General features: G+C 37.4%; 1 protein-coding gene across 2 annotated transcripts in view; it reads left to right on the plus strand.

The window, feature by feature from the left end:
* HENMT1 (HEN methyltransferase 1) overlaps positions 1–15,141 on the plus strand; it is a 57,750-nt gene that overhangs the window by 27,941 nt on the left and 14,668 nt on the right. Inside the window, exons 1-4 of one of the 2 annotated variants that reach the window (XM_027856723.1) lie at positions 3,954–4,029; positions 5,603–5,731; positions 9,680–9,792; positions 12,628–12,762. In XM_027856723.1, coding sequence (XP_027712524.1) covers positions 5,612–5,731; positions 9,680–9,792; positions 12,628–12,762 — 368 coding nt within the window. In that variant the 5' untranslated portion in view covers positions 3,954–4,029; positions 5,603–5,611. Of the gene's footprint in view, positions 1–3,953; positions 4,030–5,602; positions 5,732–9,679; positions 9,793–12,627; positions 12,763–15,141 lie in introns of those variants that run through there. The other variant, XM_027856722.1, reaches the window with a different exon arrangement.

Genomic DNA, 15,141 nt, shown 5'->3' on the forward strand with positions numbered 1-15,141 from the left:
CACATTCACATATAACATGTTTAGTCATTCCCCAGCTGATAGGATTCACTTCAATTTCCAGTTCTTTTCCACCACAAAAAGAACTGGTATTAAATTCTTTTCTTCATATGGGTCCTATTCCTCTGTTTGATCTCTTTGAGGTAAGGTCTAGTAGTAATATTGCTGGGTCACAAGGTACAGTTTAATAACTTCTGGGGCATAGTTCCAACTGCTTTCCAGAATAGCTGGACCACTTCACAGCTATGTCAACATCCCATTGATATATCTGTTTTCCCACAGCTGCTCTAGCATTTGACCTTTTTTTTTCTCACCTGTTTGTCAACTTTGTCAGTATGAGGACTGTTACTTTACAGTTGTTTTAATTTGCATTTCTCTAATTATTGATTTGGGGCATTTTTTAATATGGTTATTGATAGCCTGGATTTCTTCCTCTGAAAACTGCCTGTTCATATCCTCTGACCATTTATTAATTGAAAAATAGTTCTTATAAATTTGAATCAGTTCCCTGTATGTCTTAGAAACGAGTGCTTTACACTTCTAGGGCTGTATCCCAAAGAGATCATAAAAATGGGAAAAGGGAGGGGCAGCTAGGTGGTGCAGTGGATAGAGCACCACTCCTGGATTCTGGAGGACCCGAGTTCAAATCTGGTCTCAGACACATAACACTTACTAGCTGTGTGACCCTGGGCAAGTCACTTAACCCCATTGCCTAGCCAAAAAAAAAAAAAAAAAAAAGGGAAAAGGACCCAAGTGTACAAAAGTATTTACAGCAGCTCCTTCTGTGGTGGCAAAGAACTGGAAATTGAGGGGATGGCTGAACAAGTTGTGGTACATGAATGTAATGGAATACTATTTTGCTATAAGAAATGTTGAGCAAGAGGACTTCAGAAAAACCTGGAAAGACTGGTATGGACTGATGCTGAGTGAAGTGAGCAGAGCCAGGAGAACGTTGTACACAGTAACAGCTGCATTGTGCAATAACTAACTTTGATAGACTTGGCTCTTCTCAGCAATGCAAGGATCTAAGACATCTCCAAAAGTCTCATGGTGGAAAATGTTATCCACATCCAAAGAAAGAACTACGGAGTTTGAATGCAGATGGAAGCATACTATTTGCTCTTTTTTTCCCCTTCTGTTTTGTTTCCTCTTTCTTGTGGTTCCTCCTATTGGTTTTAATTCTTCCTTACAACATGACTGATGTGAAAAGAAAAAAAAAAGAAAGAAAAAGAAATGAGTGCTGTATCGGAGAAGCAAACAGCAAAGACATACACACACACTGTACCTGCTTCTCTTTAAAGGGTTATTTCTTTTACTGTTTTCAAACAGCTTTAACTTCATTTCCATTACCACCATAGTCAGAGATTCACAAAATGCTGCAGCTAGCTAGAGACCTTAGAGATAACCTAGGCCCAAACTCTGGTTTTACAGGTGAAGAAACTGTGGCACACCCCACCCTTTACACACAGCTAGTTTCTCTTTGGCGTTTTCCCCTTCCTGTCAGTCCTTTTTCAGCCTCTCATCGAATTAAAAAGTGAAAAGGCACTGAAATACTAGGGGTGGGGGTGGGGGTTGGGTCTTCTATCCTGGATAAAAAAAGAATTACAGTTTATTAAAAAAAAAAAAAAAAGCAGCTGTGCCCTTCACGCTCTTTCCAAACTCATTAAGGAAAATCCAGCCAGGGTCTCCACCCAAGCGCTTTAAGAATTGCTCAAAGTGCTGCCACAGGTGAGGTTGACAAATAGAATCCCAGACAGCCAGCTTTAGGTGATTTGAATAATAGAATACACAATGGATCTCTCCTTAGAGAGACCCTACCTTAAGTAGGTAATTCTAAAGTGGGAAATGGGAGTAGGTGGCTTCCCCAATGGGTGTAATTAAGGTTGTTGTAGGTAATCTATTTACTACTTGCCTAAATGGGGTTAGTGCCACAGATCTCCTGCTGGACCAGCAGTTCTAAATATCCAAAATGATCACTACTTAAGGGGGTGAGCAGAGGGGAGGACCCCAAACCTTTCTCAGTAATTTGATTTGCGGGCTGTACGTGTGCTCTGTGGAAGAGTGTTTTGAAATAAAAGTCCAGAATGTACAATTTGTAGACCTTCTCCCACTTTTTTGGTCTTATTCTGTGAAAAGGAACTTGGAGTTGCCTTAGGCAACCCCCTAAACTCTGCTTAATTTCCTTTCAAATGAAGTAATTGGAGTAGACAGCCTCCAAGGTTCCTTCCAGAAGATAGTATTGTAGGAGAGAAAACTGATACAGTTTTAGTTCCTTAGTAACTCGTTATTTTAAAGGGAAATCTGAGAAGATAGTGCCTTGGGATAGCTTTAGTTATTTTTCAGATTGGAATAGTGATACTTTTCTTACTAACACATAGTAGGAAAGCTTTTTCGAACATGTTTTGATTTCTTCCCATTGTGTAGAGTCTAAAAACTGGACAGAGCAATTACTATGGAAAAAGTATTTTATGGGCTATGAAATATAAAATTTGTTTCCTCAGAACTTAAACTGGAATTTTAGTGCAGTATTCTAAGTACGTTCTTTAATAAACTTTTCTTTGCCCAATGACATTCATTCAGCATTTCAAATGTTTAATAAAGCTTTTGGATTTTATGAAAAGCACCAAAGTACTCCTTGCAAAATGGTTTGAATGATCTAGATGTTAAAAGATCTGTTTTCCAATTTCAGCTGCCTTAGTAACTTCACGGGAACCCACCCCAATTTTCAACTAGAAAAGTTAAAAAAAAAAGTATAAATCATGGCTATCATAAAAAATTATCTTAGAATGAATCAGAAAGATGGTCTCTAAAGGCTTAATTTTTACAAGCAGACATTAGGCTTTAAGAATATGCTGAAGTTTAAAGTTGGTTTGGAAATGTTAGAGGTTCAGTCTTCCCATTCCTAGGATATGATCTTGAAGATTCTTTTTTTTTAAATGATAGAAAGTGGTTTCTAAATATTTCAGTAGAGAACCTTCCCCCTCACAATTTAATTTTATTCTTAAACACCAAATGATACAAGCATTTCCTTATATACAATGGAACAAGGGAGGGAGGGCTGTGCGTGAAATGGGGAATCCTTTATGAAGTTCTTTTCCTTTTAAATATATAATAAATACATCATATAACTTTCAAAACTGTCCTGTTGGTCTATGGTCCCTTTTGCCTTTTCTTTTATTCTTTTCTCAGATGCTTCAAGTCTTTAGCAGAATATTCATTGTAGTTAAGGAAACAAAATTTCCGAACACTTTTCATTTCACTCCCTAATTCCTGATTTGGTTAATTTTTTGGGGGTGTGGTTCCTCATAACCTCACCCACTTTGGACTATAAAGGACTCAAGTAGCCTGCTTTTTGATTCTAGCCATCTTTCTAGCTTGCGGTTCACGGGGCAGTGAGATAAGTCACGTAAAGCACTGGGCAGACTTTAAATGGCCATAAAACTCTACTCTATCATTATAAGCTCCATGAGGGCAGGAGAGACAAAGTGTTCCTTATTTGTATCTTTCCTCTACAGAAAGCACTTAATAAAGGATTGCTGAATTTCATCTGGGTGCAACAAGGCTGCAATGTTCCCCCTCATCTCCACCTCCCGGCTCCATGCCTCCCTTCTCCAAGAAAGCTTTACCCCCTTCTCCTAGATCTTGGTGCCTTCCCTCTGCGACCACCCCCAGTTCACCCTGTCTCTCTCTTGTCTGTCTTCGCTTGCTGGGATGCCATTAGACGGTGTGCTCCTCCAGAGCTGGGGCTGTTTTTCTGTTTATTTTTCTTTGTAACCCCAGTTCTTAGCACACAGTAGGTGCTTATGAAGTGCTATTTAGGCCCCTAAGTGAAAACCACCTTTTTTTTTCCCCAGGTCACTCTGTAGGCGGCTACCTCCCCTGCCCCGCAGGGGTTACAGCTGCCCCTCCTTCTGCTGCTCCGAAGCACGTGGGCCCCCGAGAGCTCATTACTTAACCCAACTACGCTGGCTCCAGGGCTCACCTCCAGGCCCACGCCCGCACGCGGTCCTCGTGAAGCCGCCCTCGTGGCAGGTGGGCGGGGCTTCGCTGGCTAGGACACGTGGGCATGCCCAAACTGAGTCAAACCGCGTGGCCGCAGTCCCTCTGAGCCAGACCAGAAGCAGGAGTGGAGGCGGCAGGAAATCGGAAGTGGGCGGTGGTGGGAGAGGGCGGGGGTGGTTGAACTTCCTCGGCTCGAAGGGCGGGCCCTGGGTGAGGCTGCTGGGCGTTTGCTGGGGATTGGGAAGCCTCCGGACCTGGTCTGGGGGTACGGTGGGCACGATAGCCCTGCCCTTCCTTGTTCGTAGGCCTCTAGGGTGAGTGGGGGCGCCCGCAGGCTCCATGTGAGAGCGAGGCGCGCTGGAAGCCTGGGTGCGGACTGGGAAGAGGAGCCGACTTGCGCCATTAGTCTAAAAGTAGTTCCGTAACATAAAGGCACTATACTACTTAAATGAAGGTAACTGGTAGAACTTGCAGAATTAAGCCAATGGATTGACGTGAAGTTTTTTTTTTTTTTAAAGGAATGTCTAATGTAAACTTGCACGTGAATTTGGAGTTACCTTAGGCAAGTGGCTTAAAAAGCTGCGCTTAATTTCCTTCCTTTGTAAAGTGAAGTCGTTGGTATAGGTGGCCTTCAAGGTTCCTTCCAGAGCTAACATTGCACGAGAGCAAACTGATGTTTTAGTTCGTTAATTATTGTTGCGTTGTTTCAGCCGTATCTGACTATTAGTGACCCCATTTGGGGGTTTTCTTGGCAAAGATATTAGGGTGGTTTGCCTTTTCATTGAAATACATTGACTCAGAAATCACAAATTAAAAAACATTATAATGTAGCATCCTCTCATTTCTTGAGCCAAAGGAGAGTATGTTTAGATGAAATACTGCACTTGATATGGACTTTAATGGAAAACAATTCTAGTAAAATCTATTATGTTTAGGCTTATAATTCAGGTAAATGTAAAACGTGGTATAGGAAAGGTGCATTGACTGATAAGACATTTGGTTATAAACTCCACAAATTGAATTTTAAGAAACTTGTAAAAAAAAATTTTCAGTGTATCCTTTGAAGATGCATATCTATGTATGCGTACATGTGAATACATACATGTAACACACATACACATGGTGTTGGCACTCAGGATAGAATTAATATTTACCAGTAGGTTAATTATGTTATTATAGGGTTTGTTTATATTAGAAAAATTCATTCAGAGAATGTAAGGTACTAAGAATTCAATCTAGAAGGAACTTTTTTTTAGAGGTTGACTAGGTCTGTTTTGCTTTGAAGAAAACAGAGACCCAGAGAGTTCAGGTAATACTACTAAGATTACATGGTTCATGAATAGCAGAGCTAAGATTTAAACCCTTGTCCTCTAATTTTAAATCCAGGAGTTTTTTTCCCCCCATGATTTCACTAATGCTATAGTTGTGAAAGTGCAATACAAGGTGTCCTAAAGTCTTAATGCATTTAAAATATATCTTGTCCAATAATGTCATAGGAGGATATAATTAGCTTTTTAAAAATGTTTAACCATCATAATTAGGAGTCATCTGGGGGAGAGGTTTAAAAAATTGGGTATTTAGAGAAACTTTTTTTTATTTTTAGAGTGACGTTATGGTTGATTCAGACGTTCAAGGAGTTCAAGTAAAGGAGAATATTAAATTCACACCTTCATTATCTGAACAGCGGCATAAGTTTGTTTTAGATTTTGTACGGAAACATAAGCCCCAAAAGGTTGGTTGGCATTTCATTGCTTTCAGTATGTCCAAACGTATAAAGAAGGCTTTCTTCAGACATATCTCCAAGATGGATGAGTGGGTAGGGGGAGCCAAACAGAACACTTATGTTTAACTGAATGTTGTTTTTTTCTGTCTTTGTATCTCTCAGGCCTAGCCCAGCACTTGGAGCAAAGGTGCATAAAAAGGGTTGAGTATGTTGCAGTTTCAACATCTTAGAGAGTTTGGCTAAAATTTAATCAACTTGATTTTCCTTTAGGGAATGCTCTTAAGTTGGTAGGCTCATTCAACTGAATTAAACATTATCCAATGTAAATAAAATTAGATTTTCATTGAATGGCATTTAGGATTGGTTTAGGCATTTGATACACATTTGCATTGTCTCTAGTAAAATTGTCATGAATTGGGGCCTGTTGCATTGGATAAATGCTATACTAAAATTCCATTCACCTTTTTGTTGAAATTGATTTGTGTTTAGAAAGAGTATAGACCTGAAAAGTGCAACTTCGTTCATGATAAATAGGACTTGCTATAGGCATCTTAAAGTAGGATTCATGCCTTAGGATCTGTGTGTGCTATGCACAATTGGTGACCTAACTTCCTTTTTCCTCAACTTTTCCCAGATTCCCTGTTCACTCAAGACCTCCTTGTCTTCTTTCTTGAGGAAGCTAGTGTCTCTTGCTTACCCTTCCATCCTTTTTGCTGCATTCTTGGATCCTTTAATTAAACAAGCATTTGTTCTGTGTATTATATGTACCAGGAACTGTGCTAGACAGCAGTTTCTGAGGAACTTGAATTCTACTAGGGCAAAGCAATGTGGACAACAATGTGTAAATGCAAACTATATACCAAGTGATATTTATGAGGGACAGGGTGAGAATATTAATCTGATGGCATTAGAACAGACCTCATGTAGGAAGTGGTAACTGAGTTGAGGTTTTAAAAGAGTCAAGAACTCCAGGAGGGTAGAGGTGAAGAAAGAACCCTATGCAGTAAAGCTTGTGCAAAGAGTAGGAGGGGGAATAGGAGAGAGAAGTGTGAGTGTGTGTGTGTGTGTGTGTTGGGGGGGAAGCAAATAGGTTGAGTTTGGCTAGAATATAAGGTGTGAAGCATTGTTAGAAGATGAGATTGTGAAGGACTTAAATGCTGCAGAGGAGTTTGTGCTTTATCCTAGAGGCATTTGGGAGTGGGGGAGTGATATGGTTCAGGAATATTATTACTTTGTCAGTTTTCTGGACCATGAATTACAGAGGGGAGTGACTGGAAGCAGAGAAACCAATTAGGGGGCTATTTTAATAATACAGGTAAGAAAATTATGAGGGTGTGGAAGAAAACTGTACTCTGGATTTTGGGCACAGCCTGACAGAAAAAATATAATTATTGAGTTCTAATTCTAAATATCTCTGCTTAGAGGAAGGAAATCCAGAGGAACAGAAATTCAGCTGATCTTTGAGAATCTCAAGTTATTTTTCACTCGATATTTAATAGTATTCCCAAACAAAAACAAAATTCTGCATCAGGATAAAACAGTTACAGACAAAGTTCAGTCAACAACAACAAGGTTGAGTCAGTGTTTTGCTTCATCAGACAGAACTTGACTATCTGAAAGTTACTTAAATTTATCACCCATATGTGAGGGTCATTTTCTGAAAACAGTTTGTCTCTTTAACAGCTCTTTCCAAGGGCTCTTCTTTCATTGTGGTCAAACGTAAACTCATGAAATACTTCTATTAAATGAATTAGTTAAAACCTTTTTCTTAGTCTGATCATTACACTAATCATTTCGGGAAAGAGTTTTTCCTAGGCTAATAAGGCATTTCCCTTTAAATCGATTAAGACTTTGATAAGAATGTTTTTAAAAAGATTTCAGTGCTGGACATTGTTTTAGAATTGATTAAAAACTAACAAAATTTCTTATTCAGATTAGAACTAGGACCTCTTGATATTTTGATATTCTAGAGAGAACATACAAGAGGGGGGCATCAGTAGCCTTTCACAAAGACCCTGAATTAGGGTGGTGGTTGTATGTGTGCAAGAAAGGTGAGGGATACTAAAGGTGTTGCTGAGCTCAAATCAGTAAGACTTAGCACCTTATTGGATGTGGGGAGGATGGGGTGGAGTGGAGTGTGAAATAGAGGGAAGAATCAAGGATGACGCCAATGTTTAGAACCTGAATTCCTATAAGAATGGTGATGTCCTTGACATAAATAGGGAAATTAGGAAGACATGATATATTTGAGATGTCTATGGGACATCAGGCTGGATATTTAGATTTGGAATTTATCTGCAAAAGATGATTACATTTTGGCTGAGACACTCCTCTCCCCATTAAGAGAGAGTATAGAGAATGGAAAATTCTGGAAAATTTCTAACAAATAAACAAAAATGTAAAACATAAGTAGTATTACATCTTAAGACCAAATCAACATGTAGCCCGCAGGGATCCTTAAGTCAATTTAGTGGCCCTACTATCTATACAAGTTTGACACCAGTGAAGAAGAGCTCCCAGGAAATGCAAAGGGAGTGGGAGATGTGTGATGACATCAGCAAAGGACATCTAGGCAGAGTCAGGTAAGGAGAGAGCCAGGAGAGAGCAATGTTAGTGAAAATGCTGGGGAGAGAGGATATTGGGGGTGGGGAATACCAACACTGAGGTAAAGAAAGGTGAGCATGAAGAAAGGGTCGCTGGATTTTAGCCATTAATAGATTCTTGGTAGTCTCGGAGAAAGCAAATTTAGTCAGGTGGTGAGGTGAGAAGTGAGTGCAAGGTGATGAAAAGGCATCAATATGGGCATCTTTTCTGGGATTTTATTCTGAAGTTAATATTCCTTTTAACGAGTATCAATGTCTTAAGTAAAAAAGATAGAGCTTTTAGGTATCATCAAAGAGTATGGAATTATGATGTAGAGTTTAGTACCTTTGCATTGCTCCTGAGCTCCTACTCCTATCTGTATCTCGTGGAGAAAACTAATTTGTGGAAACTTCTGTAAATAGTATGCTTTATTCCAGATGGAGTTAGGAGTACAATTGGTACATTACAGTCACTGACAGAATTTGTATTTCATTTTTGAAAGGGGCAGTCAGATTTCTTTGACTATTGTAGGTTATAGTGTGGCCTTAAGACACTTAAGGGTATACTACACCCTTTGGAGTTTAGGCTTTGATCAATTGATGCTATGGCTTTTTTTAGGACTTTTGACTGATTGGTATTCCTTTAAATCGGATTTTTCTAAAGACCTACAAAAGCTATTACTGTGATGCTGATAGTTTCTTGAGTAGAAACCTATCCTTTATATTGTAAAAAATACTATCTACAGTATTTTAAAGTTATACTCTACAGAATAAATAATAAAGTGTGCAAAACATTGACATATCCATTCTATATACATAGAAAGCTCAAACCAGTTATTCTACTATTAAGATCTTATTTGTTGTCAGAAGTTTGTTGCTCAAGAAGGCACTCTATAACACCAAGGAAATATTTACTGAGGCATGCATTGAAATAAAAGTAAACCAAAATTATTTTTTTCTTATGCTATTCCTTATTTATTTACTCAATTAAAAATTATTTGGCTTCATTACGTTAATGTGTTTATAGTAAAATAGGCTGTGTCATTATTTAGGAGAGAGGTGATCCAGAATTATGATCTGCTTCAGTGGAGGGAAGAACTGGAAGATTTAGAGTTAGTTGTCTGGGACACAGAGGTTAAGTGACTTGCCTACTCTCACACAGTTGGTATATGTCAGTAAGGAAGACTTATCTTCCACACCTGGCTCTAAGTCTAACCTTATGCCCTACATCATGCTGCCTTTCCATGTACTTATTCTATTCTTATTTCCAGAAATCTTCTCAATTCATGCTTGAGCATATTTTTGTGATAAAATATCTCATAAAAATACCTTTTGAGATAGTATATGGTTATTGTCTTTTCCATTTTATTTCTAGGTTGCAGATTTGGGATGTGCCAACTGTAAGCTCTTATGGAGGCTAAAATATCATGAATCCATTGAGGTGCTTGCTGGACTGGATATTGATGAGAACATATTAACACGGAACATGTAATATTGTACTTAATTTTTTTCCTAAAAGTCTTTACTTTTAGATCAATGAATATCATAGAAGACTTACCATGATTAGGTTTAATTTTGTAAATATTGAACTTGAAAAGGTTGGGAAGATTGAAAAAAACAGAGCCTTACTCAAGATCAAAGAATAAGATGATTTTTTTTTTTTTGGTGGTTATATCCCTGCATTGGGCTTAGTTGTATTGTATTTTTAAAAAGGGGATGGGGTAGGCGCAGTTAAGTGGCGCAGTGGATAGAACACCAGGCCTGAAGTCAGGAGTACCTGAGTTCAAATCCAGCCTCAGACCAAACACTTGACACTTACTAGCTGTGTGACCCTGGGCAAGTCACTTAACCACAATTGCCTAAAAAAACAAAGCAAAACAAAAAACAAAAATAAAAAGGGGATGGGGAACTACTTTGTTTTATTTGTGTGAAAGCCATGACAGAAACATGAAATTACTGTTCCCATGCCATTAAGATGACCCTTAGTGAATTAGACCATTCTTGGTTGTAAATCCATTTTGCTTTTATTATACTCTGTCTTTCTTATCATAGTAGATGACATTGCATGGTGCTAAGAGTTACTTAGGTTGTGAGTCAGTTTATTATATAATTTTGTATTGTTGAAACTACTGTTTACATTTTCATGAGGAAAAGATAGGTGTTGACAGGTTTTTCCAGTTGCACCACATCTTCAAACACCCAATTGACTGAAATATTGGGAATACAAAATCATAAATCAATGCTCTAGAGTGGATTGCAAAACAAAAACCAAAGAAAACATTTGCCTTGGAACAGAATAGAACTTTAAAGGTTCTCAAATAATGTATTTCCTGTATATGTGTTAAGATCATCGAAGATTTGCTGATGAAACTGCAGCCATTATTTTATTTAATGATCTCATCTGATAGTAGTTGTCAAATGAGTTAAAGTTTGCACAGAGCTTTATATACATTAAATGACTATATAAATACCAGTTAAATAAAAATAAATAAATGCAGCATGAGGTGTAGGAGACATAATCACTACAGAGATTTGCTAATATCCTTGAGTGAATCCTGTGTATAAAGTCCAAATAGGTTTTTAGATGGTCCTGCTTACAAATAATGTTGTATTTGATTGCTTTAAGTTCCAGAACACTACGAGATACCCCATTGAAATCCATGATCATGCTAAAGAGATGTCTATACAGAAAATAGCAAATAGAGGAAGAGTGCTGTCATACAGATTGTGGAAGGAATAGCCCAATGAGTTAGTCCCATGTGTACATATATCTTGAATGAAGTGTACAGATGAACTGTGAACCAGGCTTAAAACTAGTTAGGAAAAAGAATAGGCTAGATTGTATCTGACAAAGTACATAGCACTTTCATTGATCATTAACTGTTTCTTGCTGCAAAAGCCTAGCTTTTAACTCCATTATTCTTCAAATGATATTATAATAGCTGTGAGTTATGGAATACCATGTTAGTAGTACATGGTAAAATGGCTGCAGCTTTTTCCTTTGATGAAACTTTGTGAGAAGAGCAATTAGTGATCAGGCACATGTATGGATATAAAAAGAGATGAATCAGTCATAAAATGATACTTGTGACAAGATGACTTGATTTGATAGTTTGATCAATATTTTATAATTTGGGTGATGTGCACTCTTGGAAATAGATTATAATTTGTAGTTATGAAAAATGATATTGCTGATATAGTAATAGAAGGTTTTCAGCATGTGCTGCTCTTCCATGCATGGTTTTTGGAAAGAAGTTTACAAGAACCACACTGGATGAGAAAGGGCTCTAATATGTATTGATTGATAGAGAGCCCATGTGGAGGTCAGAGTGCTGTAGAAATTTTGCAGTTTAGTACATAGTTTAATTGAAGCCTTAGTTTCAGCTTTTAAAAAAATTAAGCATTTTTCATAACTACAAAAGTTTGTGCTTCCATTTTCACAAACTAATTTGGTGACTGAATACTGTTTAGCACTTGAAATATCGATGGAACCCATAAATGCTGGTCTTGGAGTGGGGATAAAAAAAGACCCCAAATGAAAGGGAGTTGGGTAATTTTTAGAGCAAAGTAGAGAAAATTAAAATTTCAATATTATTCAATTTATTGAATTCTATTCAATTATCTATTTTCAATATTAACTGTTATATATAGTTTTACACAATTTCATATTAAGTGTTTTGGACTAAAATATTGCTGGCATCAATTCTCGGGACCCCTATTTTCCAGATAAGTTTTTATAGAAAGCAGTTTAATAAATGCTACTCTTTGTAACTGAGATGTCCCTTAATTTAAACATCTCAGTTCATTTTGCCTACATCCATCTTACCTTCCTAAAGTAATAAATGCTAGGAATGTTCTTGGGGTAAAAAACTTTGAATTAGATGTCTATTTATAAATGTAAAGTCTTGTGATTGCTATTCCTTCAGATCACGATAATCCTCTATCATGCTAAAAAGGAATTAGCTTTTACAAAACTATTGATACTTTTGTACTTTTAAATTTCAGGTCTATTGTAATACTAGCTCTAAAAACCCATTTTCTAGGGAAGATGTGGTTATCTGTTATCTCTGAAGATGTTATCTGTAGGCCAAGGAGTGCTATGGCATAATAAGCATGGTTTTTATTCCATTAACTTCCTTTTATTTTCTGCTTCTAGAGTTTTTGTAGTTTATGCTATAGTTTAATTCTGAGGTTGGGTTTAGTATGAATAGTTCTTTGGGAATAAAGTTCCTTCATCTTGAAGGCCTGGTGGACCTTTGACTGTTGATTATGGGCATCAGACTTGGAACACTTTTAGTCACTCTTAAAATAACGTTTTTACAGTTATAGGTTACATACAGGTGCTGGAGACTATCTAGATCCCCGGGAGAGGCCTTTAACTATTACCTTATATCATGGCTCTGTGGTGGAAAAAGATCCTTGCCTCCTTGGATTTGATTTGATAACATGCATAGAATTGTGAGTATTGATCTGACAGGTATTCTGTGATGTTAATTTGAAGGATTTTTTTCTTGACTAAATTAGTGTGAATTAAAGGGAAAATGACATGTACTGCTTGAATCCAACCAATTAAATGGCAAATGTATACTCTGTGAGGTGGAACCAAGAGACTACATACACAGTGACCACACATGTAAAAGACATCATTAAAGGACTTCAAAACTCAGATCAAGACAATAACAAATCTTGATCATAGAACACTGATCAAATATACCTCCCTCCTGTCACGTAGAGGTAGTGGACTACAGATGCAGAACAGGACATGAGCTACTTACTAGACATCTGTTGGTTTTATTTAACTGTACTTCTTGCTTACAAGACAGTTCTGTTGGAGGAGGAGTAGTATTGAGAAATGAGTGTTGTTTAAAAAGACATTGATAAAACATTGACAGGGTTTGAGAATCAAATAAGTCAGTTCCTTTCTCTAATTTTTGAAGTGGTGTTTAAATGACAGTTTGGAGGAAAAATGTGCTAGATTAGTAATTTTTATTGGTGGCTTTTATGTATTTAATATTCTTTTGCCCCAACTGACTTTATCCTTGAAGAGATAGCAACTTTGAGTTTAGTAATACCTAAAGGGGCAATAAAGGAGGCTAAAGTTTCCCCTTTTAAAGTATACAGTCCTTGAGGGCAGGAACTGTTTAACTTTGTACTCTTAGCACTGTGCCTGACAGGTAGTAAATGCTTAATAAATTCTTTTTGACTACTCAGCTGTGAAGTATGGTTAACAGTTCATATGTGAAAACTTTCCTTTGAAGGCAAAAAAAAAAACCCCAAACAAACCCTTCACATTCCATACCCACTTCAAGTTAGTAGGGCTAATAATGCAGATATTAATTTTTTTTTCTTTATGAGAAAATTTTGATGAGAATTTAAGCTTATTGACATCTGGTTTTGAAGGTTCTACTCTTTTTTTTTTTTTAAATCAGGGTAATATTGGCCCTTCTGTGTTGAGGTGCTTCTCAGATTCTCTGTGGCCTTTTAAAGATCACTAAGTAGTGGCTTACATTGTAGCTACCAGTTATAAGGACTCTAGGGTGGCATTCTACGGTTCAAGTGACTTAAATTTACTGATGACAGGTGCTGCTGTTATTTCTTTACTCCCTGAGTAGGCATTTTGATTCTGTCTTTCCTAGTCCACAGATCATTCTTGGTAGAGGGAAAAAGCAAAGTAAGAGTTAAGCGGCTCAATCATCTTTAATTCTCCTTTCCTTTGCTCCTTTTCCCAATATACCTTAAAAAAACTCAACTTTATTGTCTTTGGTATTAGAACATTTGACTGACTTAGTACAGCAAAATGGTGCCTTAAAGACCCTCTTCTAACAAGAAATCTGTTGATATGTTAAGATCATACAAGGTTTAGATGCAACCATAGAACCTTGACACAATGAGAGAATTTTTAGAATTGGAAGGGACCTCTCTGGCCATCTAGTCCAAACCATAGCCCTCTACATTATATTTGATAAGTGGTCATTTGGCCTCTGTATGGATGGGAGGCAGTCTTACTTCCCAAGGAAATCCATTGGCACAATGGATAGAGTCACAATTGGAATCGGGAAGACTGAGTCTAAAACCTGCCTCAGACACTTTACTAGCTATGGAACCTTGCACAAGTTACTTAACCACTCACAGCCTCAGTTTCCTTATTTATGAAATGAGAATAGTAGCATCTACCTTATAATGTTGTTAGGAGCAAATGAGATAATATACATGTAAGCACTTAACAAAAGTGCTACACTATTTATTATTTCACTTTTGCACAGCTCTAATTTTTAGGAAGCTTTTTCTTCTGTCATAAATTGGCCTCTGTTACTTGCCGTGCTCCTGATTCTGCCCTCTCAAACCAAGACCAAGCCTAATTCAAACAGCTACCTCATATTGCTCTGCTTTAAGGAACACTTGATTTACCCCTTTATTTCCCTTCTTACAAAGTCACTCATTTCTGGTATATGCCTGAGTGGGCTTTTTCATGAGTTTCTCTTCACTTTTAGTTCTCCTCTGAAGTTGTCCTGTGTGTTATTGGGATAATTCACCAAGTGTCCTTTATTTATCTTCCCCTATGTATTGTCTTTTCTGATACCCTAGGAAGCCTTCTCAGCTTATTACAAATCTACCTCTTACTCTCATCTGATTGGTAATCATAGCCATGTAGATATATATTTTTTAATGTAGTTCATACTTTTTTCCCCCTCAACTTTCATTTTAGACATGCATATCATTTCTGGGTTGATCCATCTTGTTTTTCTTCCCCTCAGTTACAAATTCCTTGAGCAAAGAGTGTGTAATAGAAAGAGTACTGACTAGAGTCGGAGAACTAGGTTCAAATCTCATCTCTGA

Source organism: Vombatus ursinus, unplaced genomic scaffold (assembly GCF_900497805.2).
Source record: "Vombatus ursinus unplaced genomic scaffold, bare-nosed wombat genome assembly UNPS02011613.1, whole genome shotgun sequence".
NCBI classification, from domain to species: Eukaryota; Metazoa; Chordata; class Mammalia; order Diprotodontia; family Vombatidae; genus Vombatus; species Vombatus ursinus.